Source organism: Triplophysa rosa, linkage group LG20 (genome assembly GCF_024868665.1).
Source record: "Triplophysa rosa linkage group LG20, Trosa_1v2, whole genome shotgun sequence".
Taxonomy (NCBI): domain Eukaryota; kingdom Metazoa; phylum Chordata; class Actinopteri; order Cypriniformes; family Nemacheilidae; genus Triplophysa; species Triplophysa rosa.
In genome coordinates this window covers 15786735-15814231 of record NC_079909.1, presented here as the reverse complement: position 1 = coordinate 15814231, position 27497 = coordinate 15786735, and the positions used below count along the sequence as shown (strand labels likewise).

Here is a 27497-nt window from a genome sequence, read left to right as displayed (position 1 = left end):
AGTACTGTACTGTATTTTAACTGTGAGCAGCGTGCAGCTGAAGAAGTTTAACCAGAGGAAATGATTTGTGATTCATCTATATATATAAAATATATATATAATAAATATAATATATCGGCCTAAATTTTATTATCGATAATTATCGTGCATCCCTAGTATAGGTGTATATATCAGACACTCCACCAGCACACTAGCAGATTACAGACATTATTTCAATACAAGTGTATGAACAGGAGATCACTGGTTTGTGAAGCCTAGAGGGTGATTAAAGGAATGGAAAAATCTAATTAATGTTAATGCAAAATTAGCGTTAATAACCTGAAACAAACCATTGCAAAAATTTAACAAATTACTCAAGATGGCATTATATCAAAGTCTTATTGAGCAAATCATCTTAGACTGAAGCACATTCATACTTGCTTTTGTACTGCTGGCGTGTTTGTATGTTTCCTCCAACATCAGAAGAAAAAACAACAAAGTTATAACTCAAGGTTCCAAGCATCACAACACTAGCAAATTCATATTACAAACTGCTAGCTCAATTTCCTTTTTGTCTCCAAACCAGTGCACACCCATAGATGACATTACTATCTGTCTGCAATCTTAAACATGGGCCATTATTCACAGTTGTCAAGTGGCAGACAGACAAACCTCTATTTTTTTCTTATCCAGTGCCTCCTAACCTCAACATATCCGGATGCATATTTTATTAAGACACTGCAGACATCCTCATAATCCATGTTCAATTAATCTTTGAATAAAAACTTTGAAACGCACCAAAAACATGAACATGAGAGGAAAGAAAAAAAGAGTCTGAGAGACAAGTGACTGACATGAAGGTTTTCTGCAGTAGTGGACATCTTCATGACAGCTGCACAGGGAAAGCAGTGTGTACAAATGAAGGAAAATCAATACGTCCGCACACAAACTAGCCCCAAACTTTTGATTTCTACAGTGTCTCTTTGCTTCAGCCAGTTATTTCCACAGGTGTTTAATATTAAAATCAAAACAATATTTTTATCCTTAGTCAATTATGCACCCATAGACACACTGACGTGACAGAGGTCTCTCCCTCAAAGCGGTAAGTGTAACTTCTCTCTCAGACGCAACACTGGAGGTGAATGAACCAACTGCTTTAGTGTTGCGTTACAGGAGTACAGATGACTGGTGGGCAACAGCAGAAAGCAAGAGGAAGAGTTGTAGCCAGAAACTCAATAATCTGACATTTGAATTGCAGGCAAATAAGACCCTAAACAAGGCTGAAATGACTGGTTTTGAAATTCAGATTGATAGGCCTTTCTGGAGCTGCTCAGAGAACCTCTCCTAGTGCACCCTGGGAAGTCTGTACTTTCCACAGGAAGGCATTTTTTAAAACCAATTTAGCAATCCCTGTACGTAAGAGAACGGAGAAGAGATTTGCATCAGGGTGAGCACACTGAGGGAGAAAAAATCATGGCAAATGAGAAGCTAAATGTAAGCCCGCACTCACCTACAGCCACATTCGATTTTGAGCATTCACATTCAGTAGGCTATTCATAGACTGCCATCCTATTTAAATGCACACAAAATTAGTCTGAATTTTTATAGCATTTCTGCATATAGACAAATCGATCATGGATACTACTTTCACTTGGAAATAAGACTAGAAAGGCAGAGAGCAAAATTGCCAGTGTCGTGAAGAAAAGAAAACCCGGACTATGTAATGAGCTTTGTGCTTTGTCTGAGTAGCTGCACCATACAACATGAAAGAAACTCCTTCCTTCGGACCTGGAAGTCATCATGCTTTAAAAGAGAAGAACAAAACATACCAGCAGTTCTTAAGCAAAACTAGCTGGGGTAAATTAATTGGTGAAAATTGAAAACTAATTAGTCCTTGAATTTATTCAGCATAGCAGGAAGCCGCACATTAGAGCTGAAGATCTTTGCCCGAACCCGACGGCCCCGACAGGTTCGGGCTTAATTTCTATCATTTTACACGGGCTCGGGCCGGCGCGGTAAATGAGCGGTCATGTGATGCGTTCTGATTAGTGTGAGAAAAATGCAAAAATGGATGCTGAGGAGGTGAACCGGAGGCTTGCCTCTGGTGATTACGTTTTGGTTGCACCAGCAACTAAAGCAAAGTCTGAGGTGTGGAAAAGTTTTGACCATGTGCATAATGAGAATAATGATCCAGTGGGATATGTGAGATGTTACGATGTTACAGAGGACTTATTTTATTTCTTTGTTCCAACTTCCAAGTGGCCTATAGCCTACGTCAGTCATTAATAAATTATGTTAAAACATGTATAAATGACTCATTCTTGACAAAAGCTGTGTGCGTGCGCACATTTGAATAGCCTAATGTCGGGCTGTAAACGGGTTCGGGCTTTTAAAAAGCTGTCAATCAAAATGTACTTGTCGGGCTCGGGCTGAATTTTGTCGGGCTCGGGCACTGTCGGGCCTAACTTTTAAGGCCGGATTACAGCTCTACCGCACATACGGTCACTCCACTAACGCACGAGAGGGAAAAAATGTAAAGGAAAAAAATCCCCTAGTGAGATGAGGCTAGAAGACACAAACATGAAGCTGCCTTAATCAGTTAAACTTGGGGCGGTAATTTAAGTTTGGCTCGATCAATAGCGCTGTCTCTGAAACGCAACCTCTTGTCAATGAAACATGAGGTGTGTAGAGATCAACCAAACTGTTGGAATCTAAATAATGAAGGGAATCAAGAAAATTCACAGACCTTGATGTGATCAAAATATAACCTTAATGCAGTGATTGCAAATTCCACCACTTTTAATGAGAACGATCAGGGTCAGCACATTCACCTCGTAGACAAGCAATAACGTTCACCTCATCACATTGTGACAGCACTAATTCTATACCGTCAATGCAAAATATGTGCCACAATACAGTTGTACAATAAGTGGCCTGTTCATTCAGTAGATGGTCTGGTTTCTTCTAGCACAATTTCTAATTTTGCATTACATTTACATTTATTCATTTGCAGACGCTTTTATCCAAAGCGAGTAGGCATTATACACACACACACACACATGCACACACACAAAAGACGAGGGGTTGATGTACAATACTTTTTTATATATGCAACCTCACATGCAAACACACCCATACCCGCATGCCAGCCCCAGGGCTAGAGCAAAAAGCTATGCCTGTGGAGCAAAAAGTTGAGGAAAATGTTTTAAAGCACTAAAAGTGCCAGCGGGGGAGACTAAACAGGCATCAAAATCATCTAGACCAAGACACTTGCAGCTGCATACACTGAACCCAATATACCAATTACTTTGTATTATATTAAAAAACAAACAAACATTAAATCTTTTTTTAAGAAATACAGCACAAACAATATTTGTCCAACAAGTTAGGAGCAGCATCATTTGTTTGCAAAACATACACACACAGCAGGCTACCCATAAAGAGCCGGAGTTAGCCATACAGACACGTTCATGCATACTTATTTATGCATACATAAAAGCACAGGGTGATGCTATAGCATGCTAGGAGATGCTAATGCTTTCACCTGCGCTCTCGTGCTCTGCCTTGCCCTCTCTTCCTCCTACACTCTCATACCAAACTTTGAAGACTTTAAACAGTTCAGCAGTGCAGACCAACTTACTTTCTAACAGTCTCTGGTTTTCTCCCGGGCCCTTGCAAACAGCATAATCTTTACAGCTCACATCCTCACATCTAAATACAGATTCCTTATTTTATTTTTTCTTTTGACTGGACTTTATATTCATTTGTCTAGGATTATCTGCCTCTGTGTATGCCATATTTCATCTTCTCAAGTCTACACACCCCTTTTTCACTCTGTTTAATTAAGATCATTAATCATTTCTGCTTAATAATCTTGCTGCTTCTGATCACACCAACAAATACATCAAACTTGTTAAAAAAAAAAGAAACAATTAATGTGGAAAAGCCATTTGCACCGCTTGATGCAGACTTCAAACTGCAAGACAAAGAATTTGGATTCCAGCACTAGGGACACGTGGAAAAGTGCCAACAGCTTGCAAAGATGGAAAGGAGCCTGTGTCATTAGTAATGAATAGAAGGAATTATCAGCTGAATAAATGGAGAATGCAGAGATATGCTGGCAAAGACACAAGATCCCACTTCATTGTCCAAATCGGGCGCTTTTATTGGCCGTACGCTGTACGTGTCACAAAGCCAAAGCTCAGAAGTTCTCCACTTGGCTCACAGAGTCACTCGCTATTGTGTCTGACACAATAACAAATCTAAAGCCTTAAACCTGAAGGTCAGTTTTAATACAATATCTAAAACCAATTTCCACCTGTTTGTCAGTGCCATTTATCACCTTCATTTAATACAATTATGTGTCCTACACAAACGCTAGAGCTCAGCAGGAAAGGGAAGAGGGCAGGGGTGATACGCAGCGTGTGCGTGGATGGGTTTGGTTCTCAGAAAGGGGTAGCCGAGGGTTGAGGGTGTGAGTCTTCTTTGCAGAGAAGTGGGAATTACTTTGGGCAACAAGGGAACGTGTGAGAGCAGGGGTGAGACAGAGAGAGAAAAGGAAAAACCTGATAATAGATGCAAAAAAAAACTGCACACAAGTCAAAACAAAAGCTGCTAGCCCAAATCAGGAGTGAGAGATTGGCTGACCCCTAGGAGGAGGAGGTGTGGGATCTGCATTCACAAGCAGAAATGGGTCGTGAGGGGCGAGAAAATGGAAAGAAACAACTGATAACCTGAAGAAAAATGAGCAGCACATACAAACATACTTTAGTGAAACAAAGAAAAGGCTGCCTGGATATTATAAAACACCTTGCTAGTACGAATTATCATTTAAAGCATTTTCGTATTTGATGAAACAAGATCTGTGTGTTTCATAACAATAATATTAAAGGAAAAGTTCGCTCAAAAATGAGAATCCTGTCATCATTTACTCACCCTCAACCTGTATACATTTTTTGTGCTGTTAAACACAATAGAAGATATTTTGAAGAATGAAAAAAAATCGTTCAGGGTAACTATTGATCACCAAAGTAGTTTTCTTTGCCTACTATGGTAGTGCACTCGATTTCTGTTGTTTACTAAAATATCTTCCAGATATCTTTGTGTTCAGCAAAACAATTACATGTACACAGCTTTGGAACAAGTTGAGGGTGAGTAAATGACAGAATTTTCCTTTTTGGGTGAACTGTCTCTTTAAGCTAGTCAAATTTAAAATATTAATATTTAAAGTTCAAGCATGTAATTAATGTTGCAGTTGGGTGGTTGGAATGCTTTTTTGAAACATTACAGATTAAGTCATCAAATGATAAGCACTGAGTGGACTCAGGGATGATTTACAGGAATAATGGTTTACCTCTGACCAGTCAATGATGCTCTCTGCCCTTTCTGAAGGAGAGTTTGATGGGGCATGACAAGCCAAATGCTGGGCCTGTGCTGGAGGGAGAAGCATGGGCAGTGTGTCTCTGGAGGGAAACCACTGGCACTGTGAGCTTTGTGGAGAGTCAGAACACAGACTTACTGAGGCAGCAGCACTGCCTTCAGCTGCAACAGCACAGCTTGCATGCTCACTGGAGACAGAACCGATGTTTCCAGCAAGAGCTCTAACCAGTACACTATACATACAGAACTGAAATGCTCTATACAGGGAGTGGAGAAAATGGAATAAAGCCTATGTAATAATGCCATGCTCATACTACAGCAAATTTGGTTTCACACTCTGCAGTTTTGCTATAAATCTTTTTTTTTAAAAAGAGGAGTGAAAGTGCAGAGATGGGATGGCAATTCAAAACAGGCAAAATCATTCCAATCCTGTTTGTCTGCTCCATGTAAATAATAATATCTCACCTTTCTAATAAGTTAAACATGCTCTGTGTCAGCTTTTTGTAGCATCTTTGATACACCACCAACATGTGGAAATAACAAGCAGATCTGATTGGTTCCAGTTCGCCACAGCAAGGTGCTTTGCTCTTTATGTAGCAAATGGCCATCACTTAACCATTACGTTTATTTGACCCAGAATTCTGGCAATCACCTAATCAATATTCAACCTACAAACTCTTAAAATGTAAATAGAACTGTAGTCCATCAAAAGCGTTAAATTAGCATGAGTAACATTATTGTCTTCTAGCTCTCTTACCAAAAGACACAAGACTAGAAATAAAGAAATATACAGTGAAAAAAGAGAGGGAGGAAGAGAAAGAAAATTATGCAAAAATGTTAACAGTACCAAAGAGTGAAAATGCACATTTTAAGTAGAAGAATGGTTCCTGACATTTTGATAAGCCTAAATTGGTTAAAAGGGCCATTCATCAAAAAGCAAATCCAAAGTTTTGAAAGGACCTGAACATTTTTATTATCAGGCCAAGTCATCTGGCTTTTACTCATTAGCAGGTCTGCAGAAAACCCAGCAGGTTTTTAAAAAGTAGGTTTAAAAAACTTTGTTACAGCTTCATTGTTATACATGTTACATGTACTTAGTATAATACTAGTAAATTAGGCATAAACCTTAGGCATAAACTTAACCGTAATGAACAAAATGTACCTATAATGTCTAATTACACTATAAAAAAGGACACCTATAAAGTGTCACCAAGAATTCAAATCCTTTTATTCTTCAGTCTTCAGCACCAAAAGAATATACTACTTTAAGCACAAATTACCACATCTATTCTGTAAAATTCTAGGGTTGAAATGATTCCTCGAGTAATTTGAGTAAAAAAAATGTTTTTCATCAAAGCTTTGTTTAATCCATTTACTACAGTACACACGGAGCACTGCGTTTCCCCACGGACCGTTATTACTGACGCACAGCCCGCTAAACTCTATACATGTTACAGGGCTCTCAAGTCTCACGCATTCACGCGTATGTCTCATGCTGATAAATAAGTGATAGCTTATTGAAATGGTGAACTGCTATTTTACTTAGTTTTAGTCTATTTTGCATTGCATCGAGTCCATAAAAACTAGATGCGGACTAGTGGATGCCGAATCCTCTTATTTACACATGCATCTGTCTGTTCTGCGTGCCTGCGTGAATGAACTGCACAGTTTAACGTGCTACACGCGTGATGCTCATGAATTTGTCTGCGTCTGCGCTGAATGAGGACATGAACTTAATCTCCAGAGTTGCTCTGAGAGTTTATTTCATGAACATTTTATTGTTTGAGTGAAGAAACAGACATACTAAAAAATAAGCGTCTTCTGACAACCTGCCAAAATAAAAGTCCGGTTAACTCTGTATTTTATGTGGACAAATATATTAATATGTAATAGTAACAAAAGAAAAGAAACTAACTAATTTAGATAAACTAAATGCACCATGCATAATCTGTAGTTAGTTGTTTACCTTTGAAATTATTCTTTCTATTTTTATTTATGTTTCTCACTTATACATTTGTATTATATTGCATTTTGAATGTAATATGGCAATGTAATGTATTAAATGGGTTAACTTTTCACAGATTTTAATGTATGCAATTTCAGCAATAAAAAAATATGTTTTCTAAAAAGGAAACAAATTAGTTGTTCATTTTAAGTGACCCGTCTTATTTTCTCTTGTATATTTAGTATAGCTCTTTAAAAAAGAAAAAGTATTTATTATTCGAATACCCGATTAATCGATGGAAAATCAGTAGAATACTCGATTACTAAAATAATCTATAGCTGCAGCCCTATAAAATTCATCAGATTTTTTCCACATTTCAAAAAGAAAACCTAAAAAAGTACAGTGTGAGTGTACCATGTGGCTCTATTCATCAGGGGGAAAAAACATTTCTTTTTTGTAAAAAAAATTTGTACATTTCTTCAATTCTTTGTACATTTTTGCAAAAGTTTGTACATTTTGCACATGTCATGTTTTAAACAAGACAAAAAAATGCATTCTACCTCCCCCACACAAAGTCCTTGCTTATATTCAAAATATATTGGTAGACAACAAATGTTTTTTTGGGGGGGGTTTTGAGTCATTAAAATTCTTCCCAATTCACTGTCACTTGCACATCTTGCACATTTTCACCTGAAACAGAGAGAAAAACTAACAGGCCTTTCAGAGAGCATGGTAGATGGAAAGAGAGAACGGAGAATGAAGCGAAGAGTGTGCCAGTACAAGAAACACGTCTCGCTCTGAAATAACTTGCAGAATTTTATTTTTTATCCTTGGTTCCCGGAGAGTACTGGCAGCCCATTTTATTGGACCCAAGGGAAATTACATGCTTTATATTCCATCTCCCCACACATGTCGGGACAAGAGCACATCTGTCCAGAGTTTTGACACCAGGATAAAAAGAAAGGGAGAGAAAGGAAGGAAGGAAGGGCACAAGATGAAAAAATAGACAAAGCAGAGGACAATATTGTCTATTTGCTACATGTCCCTGTCCTCGTTTGGTTTATCCACTCAATATTTAACCAGTCACAGTCAGTGGAATGCAATGAAGCTTGCTATGTGAGAACAGGTGTCTTTTCCAAAACATTCAGCCTTCCACGTGTTGGGAGGTTGAACTTCTGAACTGGCACAAAGAAGGGAAATAGGAGGGGTGATAATCAATGTCAGTCACAATGGCAGACGCAGATAACAGAAACATCACTCACTCATCCAATCAGATTCCTAGCCTGAGCAGAGGAGAATATATAGAAATAAATGAAGCTCGCTACATGTCCTTGGTGTGCATACCCCGTACACATGCTCCCTCATCGCACGTTCTTCTCCTCGTATAGAGAACAAGGTAGAGAAAAAGTCAGCAAACCACCAGCCAAGCAAAGGACTGCGACAAACACAAAACATTTTTTATTAACAATTACAGACAGACAGAAAACAGACAAACATACACACCACTGCAGAGCTGTGACCATATCAACGTAGTGACAACTTTTGTAAGTGAACTAAAAAGGTAGGTTGTCTCAGCTCACCATACTTGTAATACATGAAGAACATTTATCAAAATGTCATCACCACTCAGCTTAAATTACTATGATTGATGTCTTTTAATCTATCACTAAAAGACATCTCAGGTAACAGGCTACGCTTTGGAGCAAACAATGATAGAATAATTAAAAAGTAGCAAATTTCGCATGGTTTTTATCCTTCGACGAGGCAGCTGAAAGAGTGTGCAAATTCCCAAGAGTGCATCGTCTCATTCCCTTGACATGAAAGACCTAACACATCAGCTAACAAAACCAAACACTGGCACATCTTTGTGAGCACAAGTTAACTGCGCAATTTGACATTGATGAGATGAAAAGCTATTTGTTATCTATCATGTCTTTCCTATTTTTGTGTTTTGTAATCAAAGGCAGGTACACTCTAAAAAAGGACGTGTTTAATAATTAACATGCTGTGTTACGCTTTTTAAAGGGATAGTTCAACCAAAAATGAAAATTCTGTCATTATTTACTCACCCTCAGATTGTTCCAAACCTGTATAATTTCATTGTTCTGCTAAACACAAAGAAAGATATCTGAAAGGATGTCAGTAACCAAACATATCTCATCCCCCATTGACTGCCATAGTACACTGAACAAAATTATAAACGCAACACTTTTGTTTTGGCCCCCATTTTTCATGAGCTGAACTCAAAGATCTAAGACTTTTTCTATGTACACAAAAGGCCTATTTCTCTTAAATATTGTTCACAAATCTGTCTAAATCTGTGTTAGTGAGAACTGTGTTAGTCTCTCACTCCTTTGCCGAGATAATCCATCCACCTCACAGGTGTGGCATATCAAGATGCTGATTAGACAGCATGATTATTGCACACGTTTGCCTTTGGCTGGCCACAATAAAAGGCCACTCTAAAATGTGCAGTTTAACTGTTTTGGGGGGTCCGGGGGTCATAAAACCAGTGTGAAAAAACAATGATGAAATTGTCTTGTAATTGTGCAGTCACATATTTAAACCACTAACATATTTTCATTTTGGGTGAATTATCCACATAATGTAACTCCCAATTACAGATTTTAAGCCTTTAAAAGGGTGCCACTTTCTTTCAAACACAAACATTAGATAATGCATTGATATGTACAAACCAATACAGAAGTTGTAATAATGCAATTTATACAATTTTCAATCACTCTAACAGAAATGTATTCATTATTTACTGTCTAAAAACGGGAAGATTTGATCCATCAATTTGGTGGAACCATTAGTAAGTGTAGAAAACAGAAAAGGAAAGCGCTAACACACGTGGTGGAATAACTTTCATAACTGTGAATTGCAACTTTCAGACGTTCCAACTGGGAATTTCTAAGAGGGACCTGTGGGAATCCTAGTTATAATAAAATGCCATATGTACATTTACATTAGGGAATACCAGCAGCTTTTTTACTCCCGTTTTACTTTTCACTTGAGAACATGGAGGGTAGAAGATCATGGTATTGAGGCTATACGGATCAGTCATGTTTTTGATTTAAATAATTACTCTTCTCATTTCCCCCCACTGCAGGTCCTTTCGACTTGAAATACAGACTAATCTACATTAAATGAGCAGAGCACCACTTCAAAATTCTGCATCTTAGAACCCAGTAAAACCATTATAGCCATTATTTGCTTTAAGAAATTTCTGCAACAAATCATTTCATATTTACTAGAATTTACATTTTTGTTGACAGAATAAAACCCAAAGTATAAGAGAAACCTGTCCTATACAATGATTAAGGCCTGCAGTGTCCTAAGGAAATAAAAAAGCTTTGTGTCATACTGTAGCCAGACAATGCCAAAAAAGAATTAAAAAAAAGATTGAATTGTTTGGAGAAGTTTTTAACCTTGTGCAGGAACAAATGATAAGGCGCCAGGTGTGAGTAATGTTCGGGCCACACTCTACCATGCAAGGTCACCCATTGCTCTCCGATTGTGGATCATTCTGCCTGCGACATTCACGGCCACAAGGAACAGCTGCATGTGCCAGAGTGACGTTCAGGACGCTAATAGAATTCATGACATTTCATGAATTATGCCAATAAAGAATGCAGTGCTGATGAAAACAGTTTAACACAGACGCTGTTTCTCAAGCATGTTCTGTCTCTCCATTCGCCCGCTCTCCTTCATCATCTAAAATGAGGTTTATTTTGGTGTCCACAGTCTTTGAAATTGGACACACTGCTCAGTGCAGTCTGTCAAATTAACTTTAACTGGCTGTAATAACTTTATCTGCACGTACACACTGGCTTCTCTAACCCACTTATCTATTGGATTTTCTGTGATCGGAATTAAGAAAACGTTTCAGATGAAAAGGACACTGGACAAAATGAGTGTCCTAAAACAAGGCACTCAAGGTGCTTGTAAGGTCAATTTGTCTGCAGAAATAGACAACGTCTTGTTGCGAGCTGCAGAGATGATTTTTTTGTTTAGTCATTTATACATAATGGATCCAGAAAATGTATTTTGACAGCATTCTGAAAGATCAATAAAGCACTATAAAACAAGATAACAGAATAATAAAGACAAACATTAGCCAAGGACAAAAGCCTGACATCGGTAGTCACAACACCAAGCGCATAAAATATGCGTTTCCTCTAATAATCAGCCTTCTTTTTTTCCTGTCATTGTACACCTGCAGCATCTAAACTCTGTATGTGAACTGCATTTTAAAAATATAATGCTGTTAAAAAGTGGTCACAAAAAACTTCAGAAATTGTTTATCAACTTCAGCCTCCTGTAGAGGCCTCTGTCATGTTTGCGATACAAATGCAGACGAACAGCAGGTGAGCTCATCCGAACGGCATCAAACAATTAAGAGGTGGGAGGGAAAACCTGGGGCAACACGGCAATCGGTAATACATATTAATGAATGTCAGCATGCAATGCCGCTCCAGCCCCAAATCATAGGGCACGCTGCTGAGTTACATACGATCGGGCAAATGTCAGAGATCAGACCTAGTAGGTGGCCGGGTTGGACAGAACAGTGTTTGTGTATTCAGTTATATATGCTATATGAAACTAGTTTCTAAAGTTTGAGGAAAAAGTAAAATAGTTTAAAGATACCAGGCTGGGATTTGTACGTGGACACTACCTGACTGGATTGCTTGTCAGAGACACTCTGAGCGAGTCCAGGCAGGCAAATAGTCTCTCATCGGTGGCTCCGCCTTTCAGCTCACTTAGAAACTCCTGAGGAGAGATCTGACTGCTGCTCCTCAGACTCCCCTGTAAGAGAGAAAAAGAGATATTAGATGTTAGTGGTTTAATGATGTGGCATCAATTGAAAGAGTTAAACTCAACTGCACAATTACAAGACAATTTCATCATTGTTTTTAAAAACAGGGATCATCTTATTTATGTTAGTTTCTAAGTTCTTCAGTTAGTTTTAAAGGCTATGAATATAGATTGTTGTAAATAATGTTCAGTTATTGCAGAGAGCGATTGTTTCACTTCATCGATATATCGCCAAGAGCCACAGGGATGATTTTGTGTGTTGTCTCTATCTGCTTTGGAAATGGCAACTGTGGACTTGCATTTTGTGAATCATGGTGTCAATTAAAAAAAATATTTCCTGTTCTAAGGGCATAAAATATTCTAGGAACAATGTCCCCTACATCATGGATTGCCTTATAGTGAGAAAATAAATATCATACTTTCATCTCAACTAAACTAACCCCTTAATTGAACAAGCTTGAGGTTTTGTGAAAAAATTGACTCGAATTTAGCTAAATGTAAAATAAAACATTAAATAATAAACAAACAAAACAATACAATACTTGAAAGTAAAAACAATTGAATAATATTGTATAATTTTTATACATTGCATGTAACTATTAAATACCGTTGTCATTCAAACCTGTAAAAACCAATGTATTAATACGTATGTATTAATGTATTACCAATGTATTATAATGTATTAATAAGAAAACACTGTGATTTTTATCTCATTTTTGCACCTGTGAACATGTTTCTCATGTGTTTGTTTTGTGCATCATGATCATGAAAAGACATTTTCCCTCTTCCAATCTGACTTGAGGTTCTTGCAGAAACTGTGTTAATGAGGTGATTAATTATGTGATAAATCTTTCTCATTTTTCGGTATGAGAATGAAACTGAGATTATTCAAATTCATTTGTTTGCCTGTCGCATTCTGACATGCCATCAGGTACACATGCATATACAGAGGTCAGAAGTCTTTCTCTCTGTGCATGTGTAATGCACTACATCCAACACTTTAAGTGTATGATGTGGTCTGCAAGATCAATCTGCATCTTTCAAAAACAGGTCTTTCAGAATAACCACATTTATTTTTGTGTATGTGTATGACAGAGGTATAAACTGCAGTTTCTAGGGTGTTTTTCTGTACACAGGGAAAAGCAGCTCAAACGTATTGAAGACCTCAGGGAAACAGCGTTGGCTGCTTTGAACGCCCAACCAACAGGACCTACACGCGCAAAGGATGAGAGGAATTCAGACTAGAGTCAAAAAGAGAGGAAGGGCAGAGAAAAATCTCTTGGATATTTTTATAGAGACAGGCTTTTCTGGCCTGTAGCATGCTGACACTGACCAACTGCAGAGTGCATACAACTCGCTCAGGTCAAACACAACCTCCGAGTGATGACCTACGTGCCTACACAATTTCACTAGAGTTTAAAAACCATTGCTTTCTATATAAATAAATGAATCAGATTTTTTATCAATACCACATAATCAAGCAAAAAAAGAAAAAAACAAAAATCAGTCCAACAGGATAATTTGGTATACATTTTGAAATATTAGTAATATTCGTAATGACATAATGTCATTTACATTTATCCAGGCGTTCCAATCCTGCACCATCACTGAATAAAAAACACAGTTTAACAGTGAAACCATTCAGTCTGCTGGAAGAAAAGCGCTAATTGTTGAGTTTTCTAGCCAGGACACAAACATTGCCAGCAGGAGTCAGCAGCACCAGACCATTACACCGCAGGATCGGCCCTGCCTATCCTTACCCATGGTGCACAGGGCCTGTGGGCTGCTGCCTTGACCGTCCCCTCCACAGGAGACTGAAGTCTTAATCATCACATACAAGAGGTTCAGCTGTTCCCAACGAAAGACTCCCCACTTATCCCTTGTACGCTTCCCTTATCACCACAGTGACTTCTTTTGGCAACCTCAGGGAGGCAAATACAGGCTTTCTTGCATTGCCCTCCACAAAATGACAGACTACCAAACAGATTGTGGGTGATGTGACTGTTGTTAAAATAAATACAATAATGAGAGTCCAAAGAACTAAAAAATACTTAGGGAAGGAATTGTAAGCATTCTCTGTTTTGTTTCCGTAGAAAGATTTTTTTAAACCTTGTAACTTAGGTCATAAACCCTGTGCTGTACAACACCTTGATAAGAAAAAATACCACAGACCACAAAAGATGCAAGAGGTGGATAAAGGGATGTTCACTTCGACATCAAGTCTACTCTTTCAAATTCATATTATCCAGACAAATCTTGACACATGAATATGGCTTGCAGCAACAACATCTAACAACAAGAGACTCACATTAAGCTGCCAAGTCATGGTTTCAGAGCAGAAGCTCCAATCACCTGGTGGCGTCTTGTGTCACGAATCACAGGAGCAAAGGTAAACATCCTGAAGCATGCCCTGGGTCATGGATCGACCTGTCTGCTTAGCGCTGAGCCCTCCGAGCCTGACAACAGGCCAATTAGATCAACCCTGTGCAAGTTATGACATTAATAAACCATGAAGCCAAGTTTCCTTAGGTAATTGTAGCTATCACTCCCCTCAAGGTAGTGTGTGAATCAGATTCTCATTAGTTACTGTGTCATTTGGAAGACAGTTTCATACAAACTGATTTACAGTACACTAATTAAGGGGACGGTTCCTCTGAAGCAACCAGGGTTAAGTGGTATACCCAAGGGTACAACTCAGGATCAACACCAGTAACTTTGCTGTTCCTAGATCAGTACTGTGACCAAACCTGCAGCCTCCATATTAACAGCCCAATGGGGTACATGCACAAGGAGTGATGACGTCCTTCCACTAAAATCTCTGCCAGCTCTGTAACATCCGGCGCCATAGGGAATAATGGCGTTTCGCTTCAGGATGCACATAGGATTACAATGTGAGTCTAATTATTCAAACACTTCGCCATACATCGACAACCAAAAAGGAGAAGCACTTCAGGCTATACGTTTCAAGGTAATTCAACAAATATGAAAAAAAAGAAAAGTGAACTTTTGCACTTACTAGAGACATGATCAAAGAGGCACTTAACAATGCTCACCCGTAGTGCTGTCGGTTCGCCGAAATGTGCACATTTTCTTACTAAACACTCTTGGTGAAAATCCCCTATTACCTAGCTGGCAACAATTTTAGCAGAACAGAAGTACGTCATCGTCCCATGTGCATGTACTGTATTCTGTAACCACTGAGCAATGGTCTATGCCTAGAATTCCTAACAAATGTTATACTGTACATACCAGCAGAGGGAAATAATTATGTTTTTTATTATGTTTTGTTAATCCTAAAACGTAAATACAGTATTAGTTATCACCATCGCTTCTGCATACATTTGATGCCACGGGTCATCGCTTCGGGTCCAAATGTTCTATCAGATCCCCAAGGCAAGTAACAAACAATACACATTCACAGGGTGCTGTAAAACTACCAAATTATCATGATCCTAATCTTCATCTCCATCCAGAAATTCCAGATGGTCAGAAAGCAATTTATATTGATTTTTAAAATATTGGCGTTGGGGGCGCCGTGAGCCTGGAGACTGGTATACACACCATGAGATTATAGAAGCTTCGCTTAAAAGTGTGATATGAATAACCTGTGCTCTTAAATGGCATGGAACGAGGCTTGGACCTGGAAATAGATTAAAAAAAAAACTGTGCTAGACAATTCTTATTTTTCAGGAGGCATTGGTTTTGCTTGAATAAGACATGCCTCTGAACACATAAAGGGAAAATATGAAAAGTTCTGCTTGAGAAGCAACGGACAGGAATTTCAGAAAACTTTGTTTGACGATTTGTTTGTTCCAATAAAATGACTTGGGCAAAGCTCAACCCGTCGCCTGTTTTTCCTCTCTGTGCTTTGTCCTCTGCAATATTGTCTATAATTACATGCAAGTGGAAAACAGCAGCGCATAAGCAAATGTCAGACATGCTTAGGGAATTGATCATCCATTTAAAGGACAGGTCACCCATGCCTCTAAAATGCCAGACCCTCTCGCATCTAATCAGGGTGGAGAGCAACTAAGGGCATAAAAAAAATCAAAATGTCCCATCAACCTGTTCAGCTTTATGTGGCTGTGATAATTAACACTGTGTTACTGAAGAATGTCACAATGTGTTGGACTTTCAGAGCCAAATAACCAAACCCACGGTGTCTTTCTTATCATTTTCACATACAGTAAGAACAAGCAGGTGAATTGTAAGTTTATCACAATAAAAACCTAGTTCCACAGAATGTAGATTACGACACAGTCTTTAAAAACAACAGTGTGTGTGTGAATTCCAGCTGCGTGCAGCACCGTCTGATTTCACTGCTACGTCCTATGGGAGCTAATTTAATGTATCAGGTGTTGAGCTTTTTGTGGAGCAAATATCTGGGACATGCTACACCTTCCTCGCAGTCATTTTCTTTAATGGTATGTCCCCACAAAACAAAATAAAATCTTACCACATCTCCAATTAATTACAGAAATGAAATTTCTATTAAGCCTTTCTTTTTTAGCATGAATTCTAGTTCTACCCTCAGGAGCAGACGAATAAATTCTAGTGTGTGTGGCAGGTTTAAGCAAGGACACGTCTGGGCGGTCAATCCCTAGGAAATGGCCGCCTGCCCAGGTCTTTTCCTGAGTGTCATTTCTGGGCTACTTTTTCCCCTGGTTCACGTTATGATTCATAATGAGCCAAATCATCATTACCGAAACACAGATACACACTCACTGAATACCGTCCAGAAAAACATACTTTAATGATTATGGACTAATCTTACACCAGAGGGATGGAGACTTTGGCCTCAACACACACATCCCTGGGAAGCAGTTGCTAATTTTTCATTATCCAGAAATGCATTCTCTAATGATTTAATCATAATGCTGAACATGGTCACCCGAATTCAAAGGAATGAAGGTGTAAAACTGTGATTTTGTGAATACAAACCACTACAATGAATCTTAATGCAGAAGGCACACAATTTTTAAAACCTTTACAAGGTTTAGAAGAAGAAAAATGTTGTAGTTTTTAAATTTGATGACATTCAGTTGAAAATAGGAAGTACCATCTACATTTATTTTAAGATTTCTTCTTTTGGCAAACTAGTTGTGCAACATCCTTCTCCTGTACTACACAGGTATCTACCGCACAGTTGTGATTTTAAAATAAAGTGCTTAGCCCCGGGCTTCTCCAGGAGGAACTAGCATATAATATGGTTTTCTCTCTTAAACTGCATCTCAGCACAAACTCAGAAAAATATATACTGTATGCTCCTTTCATCTATGGAGTTTAATATGTGTCTCTTTCAAAATAATCTCCTTGGGTTACTCTGCGCAGTATTAGTCTCCCCAAGGAATTTATAAGGAATATGTTTTAGGAGCCTTAGGAGTAGACTAGCCACTGGGGAGCACTTCAGTTCTGACTCCCAATTACAGACTCCTCAGAGGGAATGGATGTCCACATCCGGATATCAAACACAAAGGGCCACTTTGGTCTGAGAGAAAACAAGATCTAAGAGCTCCGAAGAGAATGTGCGTACGGGGGTCTTTAATGACTGAGAATGTCAGTGTGTTTTTGTACAAAAGTCTTGTGCCAAGATAAAATGTACTCAAGCTCCATTGTCCATTTCCTTGCTCAGCTTCAGCACCCTCTTCCTATTTCTATTCATTCATTCATTCATTCATTCATTCTCCTGTCCTCTGTTCCAATGTATTCATCATATTTTCTGGTGCGAGTGGGAGGTCTGTAAAGTCTAAACAGGGTCTGGCATTATTGAGATGCAAACCACGCAGGAACTTCTCCATTTAGTGCCTTTAGAGATGGCATTAAGGGTAAGAGCGAAAGAAAAGGAGAAATGAAACAGCCCTCTTCATCAACACAAAGGCTAACCTTAATGCATAATGCAAATGAGCACAGGAGAATTGGCTCGGCTCTCTTTTCAGCATTCTGATATAATTAAGAGCTCTGGGGCCTGACTATTTGGGACTCGGAGAGGCCTTCTTTTTTCCTTTTCTTCTTCTCTTTTATTCTCTCTCCTCATCCCACTTTCTAATGTCCTGATCGTGTGTATTAAATCACCATCTTCAAGAGGTACTTATGGCTGCCCCAACAGAGTTAAAGTAGCTTTTATCATGTCAAATCTGAGAATTATTCTGTGATCTATATTCAATTAGACACACTGACTCCTTGTGAATGGAACAACACTCCTATTAGTCTGTAAATTTCCATTTCCAAAATAGAATCAGACACCGCTGACCTTCATTTGTGCAGACAGAGGAAGAAAGAGAGAAACAAAGCAAGAACTCCAACTATTATCTAGCAAAAAGTCCTTTGCTTTTTCAAAGACCAAATAATAATCATAATGACACCGCAAAAAAATAGATCAAGGCTTAACAGTAAACAAAACACTGCATGAAATAAATTTATAAAACAAACTTCAACCTTTCAAATTTAAAATAATTGCACATCGACTCCTTTGATTTAGGAAAAATACAATGCTGTCCTCCAGCTGAGGTGATGGACTACTGGAGGGAGCAGTTTTATTATGAAAAAGGGTTTGATCCCAGTGGAGACTTCAGTCAAACTCTGCAATTGCATGGTGCCAAAAACAGACATTTTGACAAGATACAACCCTTGAAGTCTTTCTCCTGTTTAGTCCTTCACTAACTCTATCAAAGACAATTTTTCAAAACAAAGAAAGATTGCAGAAGCACATCAGTACCCTAGCAACATTTCTCAAGCTGAACAAAATTCAAGCTGTGTGTCACGTTCATGGCGCACAGAGAAGCATGCTAGTAATAAAACACACCAGAACAAACATAGGTCATGAAGTACAACAGGTGACGCAGCATGCAAAATGTGGGTAGAGAGGCATGAAGGAATATCATATAACCTAGGTTTCTTGCTGGTCTTGAGGGGTGTCTTATAAACTTTGATTAATGGATCAAAAATATGAGATATTTACAATCATCTCAAGTTATTTAAATAGAGTTTAACATGGTGACAGCAGCAGGAAGGAAAAGACTACATCGCTTATTGAGTGAACGAAGGGCAGAACAGTTTCTATAGCTCTCCATTGCCATCTAGAGGTGTTACAAAAATAGGAAAATATTGACTTGGACGTCAATGTGAAAAGAAGTTGTAAAACTGAATGGACAAGGTTAGCAGACTGCCGAAACAACTTGTGATTATATCAGAAACATTCTGACTAACACTCAAATACACTTCACATACGTACTGGCATATAAGGTTTTCTGATGCAAATCTGTGAATAAATGTAGTCAGAAAATGTATACAATGTACATTTCAAATACTTCATTCAAGAAGACATGTATTCAGTGCCACTCTTCAGAGGAGAGATTACAGTATAAGCAAACTTTTCATCTCAATCTCTCGTGGGTTTAACACATCTTAATCGAGAGGATTCAGTGCTCCAGAGATGGAAGCCTTGTTTATAAAAAGTGGGCTAGTCTCTCGCAACAATCATATTTGCACAGCATATTTTGTTGATGTGACCTTAAGCCCTGTTCACACTTGTGTCAAATTGTCCATTACGGTGACTAAGGTTATGCAAGCCAATAGCAAGTCATTTTGAAAAAAATCACATGTTTTATTACATTTCTTTTTTTAATTGAAGAGACGCCACGCAACTTGGTAATAACAAGCATATACATCTAGTTACCAATGCAGATTCTGCATGGTAAATATTAGTGTGTCAAGGACAAGTTTACCAATTAAAGACAGATTTTAAAAAAGTTCCTTACAATAAAAACAAGACCACATGAAGTTCATGTAATAAAATGCTAGTCCTATCACAACAAAATCTAAAGAATATGGACACAACTTAATGAAAGGCATTACAATTTCACTCCATCAAATTACAGACGTGATGCTGAGACCAGCATGATGTTTTACAGCCTATATTGTAAACAGAGTGCATAGCCTACAGTCAAGAGCAATTAGGAGGCGTTTAGCATTCTTTGTTTGCTTTGTACAATTGTTGACGGGCAGGCATTTGTTTTACTCTGTTAATAATCGATCTGTTTAACAATCAATCATTTTAATTGTGGTTTCAGCAGCAATTGGAACCTGGAAACGGTCGAGGCTCTGTTAACGGTGCGCAGAAAACAACTTGATCGATGAAGGGTTGCAGGCACGACACTCCATCCCACCCCCACACACCACTAAACTAACAACCTAAAGCTGAGGACAAAATAAAGCACATCACACCTGTCCCTCCAATTACAAATCTGCACAAATCTTCAATGCACGTTTCTGAAAACGGACTTGAAATTTGACAGATTCTGATAATTATATAGCTCTCAAAAACATACCGCAAGTCTTCCAAGCATGTGCCAATCCATGCTTGAATATACAAACAAACACGCTAGACAATCGCACCGCTTTCCAATCTACGCCTACACCCTTCAAAATCAAATTTATAAGGGAGTGCAGGAAAGTCAGGCTTGATGTTTCTCAGAGTCTGCAGTACATCCATACGACACCATCAAAACAGACAAACAAAGAAATAAGCAAACTCAAATATACAATGAAAAGCAATATCCAAACATCTCCAGCCCCAAAAAAGTCTGACAGTTTGCCAGTATGTGTACACATACATATGAACACGTTTCAAAAACTTGACAGCCCAAGATCTCCTCAGACATTTATACGGAAAGCCCTGGCTCATCTTCTACCACTGTGCTAACAAGAGCATTCTGACTCAGTGAATCTGCAGGCCACCTCACCGAGAACGAGAGAGAAAAGTGTGGGCATTGTATTGCGCCCCAGTGGCAGAACCGCATGTATCTCTCATCATACAATGCCCTGCGGCATAACGTTTTTCAACCTATTACTTCTCATTATAGAGCACATGCAGGAGTGGAGAGCATCTATGAAACATACTGTGAGATAATTCTGTCTCTATTTCTGCTCTCTTTACAACGAACCATGAGGAGGAAACAACGAAACAAGAACATCCATATCAACTGTATATTATGACAGGCCTATCATAATGGTGATAGAGCTCGCTTATGTGTTTTCAGGCTGTTATTGTGGATGATTGTATTAAGACTAAAATCATCTTGTAATGGAGGCACACAGTAACATTGTATCAAATAAAAGCGTTGACGGTTTCTACATACAAGCTGATGATAAATTACTAGTCTCATTACGTGCGAGAGTGGCCCACAATGAAAATAATTACTAGGATTATTAAGCCGACCTGGTCACAGAACCAGACACGTGTATTCTAAAGAACTGTGTGGTCAGTTAAAAATGGGCCTCACGATTTAGCATTTAATTGCATGTGCTCTCTCTCTCTCTCTCCCTCTATTTGACCGCGTTCGGCCTCCTTTGTCACCATCACAGCTCATTGTCATGCAAAAGCCTGATTCATTAAAATACACTCTATTACCAAAGCTACAGTGTAATTATGAGATAAAGAATTTATCACATGCACTGAAATGCAAATCAAAAAGGTGTTCTTTTTCCTCCATTGAAGTAATTGGTTTGCAAACACTGTCTTTCACCAACAGCAAACTTACAATTGAGAACAGATATGGGGAAAGTCTATCATGGCCTTAGGAAACCTTGGGAGGGAATTACAGAACCGTGCTTGTGGGAGTTATAATGTCAGGGGACGGTAGGGAAGAAAGCCTGAAAAAGCAACAATTTCTGAAGAAAGATACAGCTACAAATTGAACAAGTAAAAAACTGCACACTTTTTTCCTTTTTTCCTTTCTTGATTGGAATTACAAACCTAATTTCGGTAGAGTTAACATGACGATGGGAGAGCAAGGGTCTGATCTGGTTAGGACTTCATTCTACACCTGCAAGTTTCAAAGGACACATTTATCAGGCAATTATCTCCTGAACACCGTAGGGTGTGCGTTATCACCATAAAACAGCCCACTCCTATAGAGAAACATTTAAGCTGTTGTAACACCTTTCCTTGAGCATTTTTCCTCAAAAAGGCAGACAACTGCAAGATGTGCAATTAGTCAGTAGGAATGGAAAAGATTTTTCAGCAGCATGATTAAGTAAACAGGTGTTGCACAACTGTTTTACGCATTTCTTGGAAGCAAAAACAGCGCAAAGCATTCAAAGGTGAAATCGACCCCTTTACTAAAGGGAAACAGCTGCACCATCACCACGAAAAAGAGCTCACTTTGTTGATTGACTTGATTTAAGGGCTTGCATTGTTTACTAAAGAAACTGTGAGAAACACTAATTTGTAAATCAATCAGGTGCAGCCTTTCAAGATTATAAACTAGACATAGTTATTCATGTTTCGCTATCTTTCTTTCTCTAGTTGTGCGCAGAGAGTTCAACAGTACTTATTAAAGTGTTAATATAACTATGAAGAGACCTTGAGGAGAGGGAATACGAAAAAAAGACTGCATAATACATGCAGATTTCTCATTAACAGTCACATTAATCGTAGCGTTTAAAAACAGGTGCAGATGTTTTAGTTTTTAAACAACACGGAAAACTCCCTCAGTGAGACCCATTTACACCCCCAAGTCAAATGCCGGATTTTCGAACAGATTCTACATTTAAAAGTTAAAAATATATTCCCACATGAAAACACTTCTGATCTTCTGTTAGTTTCATGTTTTACATGATTATTAAACTATGATAAATAAAACATTCACTTTCTGAAGTATTACCCCACCTTTCAAACCTTAGAGTCAAAACTAAAATAACACATCTTCTTTAACCTCTTACCGTAGGACTAAGTCTCTTTTTTATGAATTAAAATAGTAAACTTTTAACATCATTAACATGGGTTAAGAAGATCTCTAAATACTGAATAATCCTGTCTTTCAATACTAAAAGGAAAAATGAATAGGTCATGAATCTCTTACAAATTTCCTCTGTTAGATTTAATCCCAAATATAGAATCCACCGTCTCCTTCATATTAAAAGTTCTGACAACTTCAAGAAATCTAGATTAAGCCATAATTTAAAGGCAAGGTGTACGCTACAGAAGGTGTGAAAATGTCAAGTACCTTAATACAGCCATAAATAAAAAGAGATGAAATACAGAATATGAATCTTGTGTCACATATGGCACCGAAGGGTCTATCTGCAGGAATTAGGAGATTATAACGAAATCTCACCACCCCTTTTACTGGGGGTTTAAAGCAGATAGGGTCTAATTCCTGTCTGGAATCTGTTGAGGTCAACTGTTAAAAAATGAAGGAGAATTTGTGGGTTATTGGCAGAGGATCTGCAAAAGGACTGACATTTACCATCATTCTCTCCCTAACGATAATGTCCATTTCTGTGTGAACCAAAAGAAAAGATGTCCATATTACCTCATACCATAAACCAGAAACCTCTCCTTCAACCTCTCCTTGGGCTCCTATGAGTACTGCACTCCTGATGTCCCACGTGCAACCCTTTCAAAGGCAGGTCAATGCCAAGAGATAATTAGTGAAGTAACGTATGATTAGCTGCATAAAGACTTTATAAAAATGGACTATCCTGAGGGTAGGGAAAGGTGTTTCAGCACAGATGTACACTTCAAAGACTCGAGAGGGTGAGGAAGGTGCTCCTCCAAGCATGTGAAAGACATACGCTGCCGTCAAAGGAGTGTGACCCAACTTTGAAAACCGCAGTTTTACAGCCATGCTTTTGTATGCATATTGCAACATACAAAAAACATTCAGACAGCGCAAGGTTGCGTGAAAAAACATAGTGCTCATAAGGCACTTGAAAATCAAATATTCTGTCTTTTGTAACTGCACATTTTCTACATTGTCAAGAGGTGCACAAGAAGAAATTACTATGTAGAAGGCAAGTGTGGTATAAATGTAACAAAATAAAATAATGCAATGCACCCTCTCACAAATAACGAATGCTTTCCTCTGTATCAGTTGCCGGGGGATACCAGACAATATTTTGCAGGGGAAAGGTGGGCTTTTTGTGTTCAAAATAAAGAACATCATTTCTCACCAGGAAGTGATTACATACACATACACTAAATGCAAGTCCAGCACAAAAACGTACAACATTTCTTTTAAGCCTAACGATATTACAGTTATCAAATTCACATCCTGGTAGTAAATGTTCAAAAGGCTGACAGAAAATATGGCAAAGGGAGGACACAGATTTTCCTCATCCAATTGACAAAACAACAGCACGTCCACATTGAAGAGCCGAGTTTCAGACAAGGAGCCAGAGACGGATCAGCTCACAGAGTCTCAATAACACAGCCCTGCTGAACACCAGAATGTTCTTCACTGGTCACTTCACATCGCCAGTCCCCCGAACTTACCCTTTCTCTCCTGAAGCAAATTAGTTTTAGGGACGCCCTCCAGTGTTGATGTGTCACAGGGTTTAGACAAGTAAATGCGGTTTTGATTGCTTGGCGATGTCCAGCAGTGACCTCTCAGCTACCCGCTGGTCAAGAGAATTAAGAGGCAAACAGAATGACACAGCATCTCCCACCAAGTCCACAGAAAAAGCTCCAAGTCTGGACTAATAAAACATGCCAATCTGGCAACCGCTGAGCTTTTCATTTCGCTGGCCTCAGCCATGAGAAACACTTGCTGTGACCACTTCTTAAGACCCCAAGACTCCACTGACATTTACTCTAGAACAGTGCAGGGTGTTGTGTCTAAAATGACAAGTCAGTTGCATTGTAATAACTATTAGAGGAGTGTGTTTTAAGGCTGTTTGTGTGAAAGTGTTGTTCGCATTTGCATGTAACATGAATTTAGGGATCTGCCTTAATAAGGGTTGGTTCAAGATCTGGCCATTTCTGATTATATAAATTTATAAATACCCCTTTTCACTTTGAAACAGAAGTGGGTTGAATTGAGTTGAGCAGGTGATGTGCTTTGTTAGGTAGCTGCATCGAGCACATTAAAATCACTGCCAATTAATTCTTGTCACTGTGAGAGAATTTACAGACATTTACAGTAAAGGATCTAATTGGGACATTCTCAAGAGGAGGAAATAGGGTAGGGGGTGGAATAATGGGGTGAAAGTACTGACAAAGTTCAAATTTCTCTTCCAACTATTCAAAGGCATACTGTACATACATTAAAAGTTCATGAAATAAATGTTTTATAGAAGCAATGAATAAAGAATAAACACTACTTATTATCAGTGCCACTTTGAAAGACCACTTTGAAAACTTCCATTTTCCAGCCACAATGGTTAAATATTTTGTTGAGGGTTTCCGTTAACAAGAGAAAAAGACAAACCATACTCAAAAAGTCTAGTCTGGCTTTAGAATATAAATATGGTGAACTATTTTGTAAAACAAGTATGATATGTCAAGCAACTCAACCGTTTAGTGGTCTAGGAAGGTGAGAGAGAAAAAATCATATAGTCCTGTTTCAAACAGACTGGCTTCACCAGAAGTGGTGGTTTTCCAGAGAGCACCAAGCTATGCTACGTCCGTGTAGACAATCACTCACACGTGTTCCTACAGCTTCCTGTATCCATCTTCATCACCGCTGGCAGCTTCTACTGAAGAACTGGCTCACTAAGTTGAGAGGGATGTGGGAGGTTTTGAGTTTGTGGTCGGAAACTATATAGCAGCACAAGCACAGACAGAGCACAGAGAGTAAATACAATATTCACAGAGGAACATATGCTTTGGTTTGTTATGATGAACACAACTCTACAGGAATAAATATAGGTGGTGATTTTTATAGACCTGTGGGAAACTCATAAATGTTGAAGAAGCCAGATGCATAATATCTCATCTGCATATTTCAGAGCTAACTTATGATTTCCGCGATACGGAAAACGCGGACAGAATCACAGGATCCATGCCTTAAAATGGAATTTGATGTAGAACGCAGAATGGCACGGAATCTTGCAAATTTAGAACTTCTTAATCAGAAAATAGCACTAAACAGCTAATAAAATTCAATTTGTGCTTTAAATAAAATCAGTAGTGATTCAGATGTGGTTTAAATAATCTGCTAAATGTAATCTGCCTGTTCTGCGTGTCTCTGAATGAATGATTAGAGCGGTTTCCTGTACTGCACACGCATGACACCTCTGTTCACAGCGTCTCACTATATGGGGATGCGAAAACATCTCCAGAGCTGCTCTGAGAGTTTATTTCATGAGCATTTAACTCCAAAGCTGCTTTAAGAGTTTACATCATCAGCATTTCACCGCTTCATTTGAGTGAAGCTACTGTCAAACACGCACTAAAAAGGTCTTTGCAACAACCCGTCAAAATAAAAGTCTGCTTAAATTAAATTAACTATGACACACCCACATGAGTAAACAATTTCCTTTATTAAAGTAAATCTAAATAAAAAACACTTCATTTAAGTGGGTGTAAAAAACAGCCAAAGGCACTGGAGAGATGCTGGTTTATATTAGTTGTTGGCATAATTTTTATGGATTTTTCCTGTTAAGTTCAAATACACTGTAGTATCTAGGTGTCTTACTATAGTAAATGAGTAAATGCTATAGTATGCTGAAGTATTTTTCATATGGGCAAAAAATTGTATCTAAAAAATCCTGAAAACAAAGAATCCAGAAAAAATAAAAACGGAATTTGGGAAAAAATAAAACGGATTTCATAGGGCCCTACTAACTGCATCAAGTCATAGAAAGACACATTCTGCAGCGGACCCTCACTATAAAGGCATCAACATCTTCATGTTTTTGTGATGCAATGAATTTAAAGGCATAGTTTACCCAAAAGTGGTAATTCTTCCCACCTGACATCTTCCACATTTCCTGGAACTGTTCCCTTAATTTCTTCCCTTAAAATCTTCACAAAGACTGCACCACAATAAATGGCACCTTGATTTGTTTAGGAGAGCTTCCAGGGTTCCCCTATGCTGCTGTCAGACCATTCAAAAGAAAAGAAAAATAACTAATTAACCAGTTAATAAATGAGTGGGCATTTCCGTCAGTGCTGAGAGCACACTGTTGGCTATTTACATAACCTTTAGACGAGTCTGTGAATTTCCAATTTCTCTCTATGCTGAATAAAACATTCCTAATTTGACTGATGAATGTTGTGACTGCTTAATGGTAGTGCTGTCCTTGGAACAGAGATCAGCTCAGCGTGCCTGTCCCTGTATTATAATGAATAAGGGAAACGTGCAGACTGTAACACACAAACCAAACATATTTATTACCTCAAATTGAATTTGTTTAACTCTGTTTTTTTCTACTCTGCCTCTTTAATATTTGCCGAATGTCACATACAGTAAGATCATGTTCCTATCTGGTAAGGCCATTGTCAGCCTGTAACAAAGATTATGTTTTGTCAAATTCACAGTTCCTTTAACATTCAAAGTAAAAGTACAAAGTACACATCTGTCCAGCCTGGCAACTGTAAATGATCCTGATTTGCAATGATTAGGCAAGCCTTACTTTCTAACTACACATA

General features: G+C 38.4%; 1 protein-coding gene across 3 annotated transcripts in view; it reads right to left on the bottom strand.

Moving 5' to 3' along the window:
• The window catches only part of diaph3 (diaphanous-related formin 3), a 261201-nt gene that overhangs the window by 184332 nt on the left and 49372 nt on the right, over positions 1–27497 (bottom strand). For all 3 annotated transcript variants that reach the window (XM_057362480.1, XM_057362482.1, XM_057362481.1), the window contains one exon: positions 11982–12112. In XM_057362480.1, coding sequence (XP_057218463.1) covers positions 11982–12112 — 131 coding nt within the window. The remainder of the gene's footprint in view (positions 1–11981; positions 12113–27497) is intronic.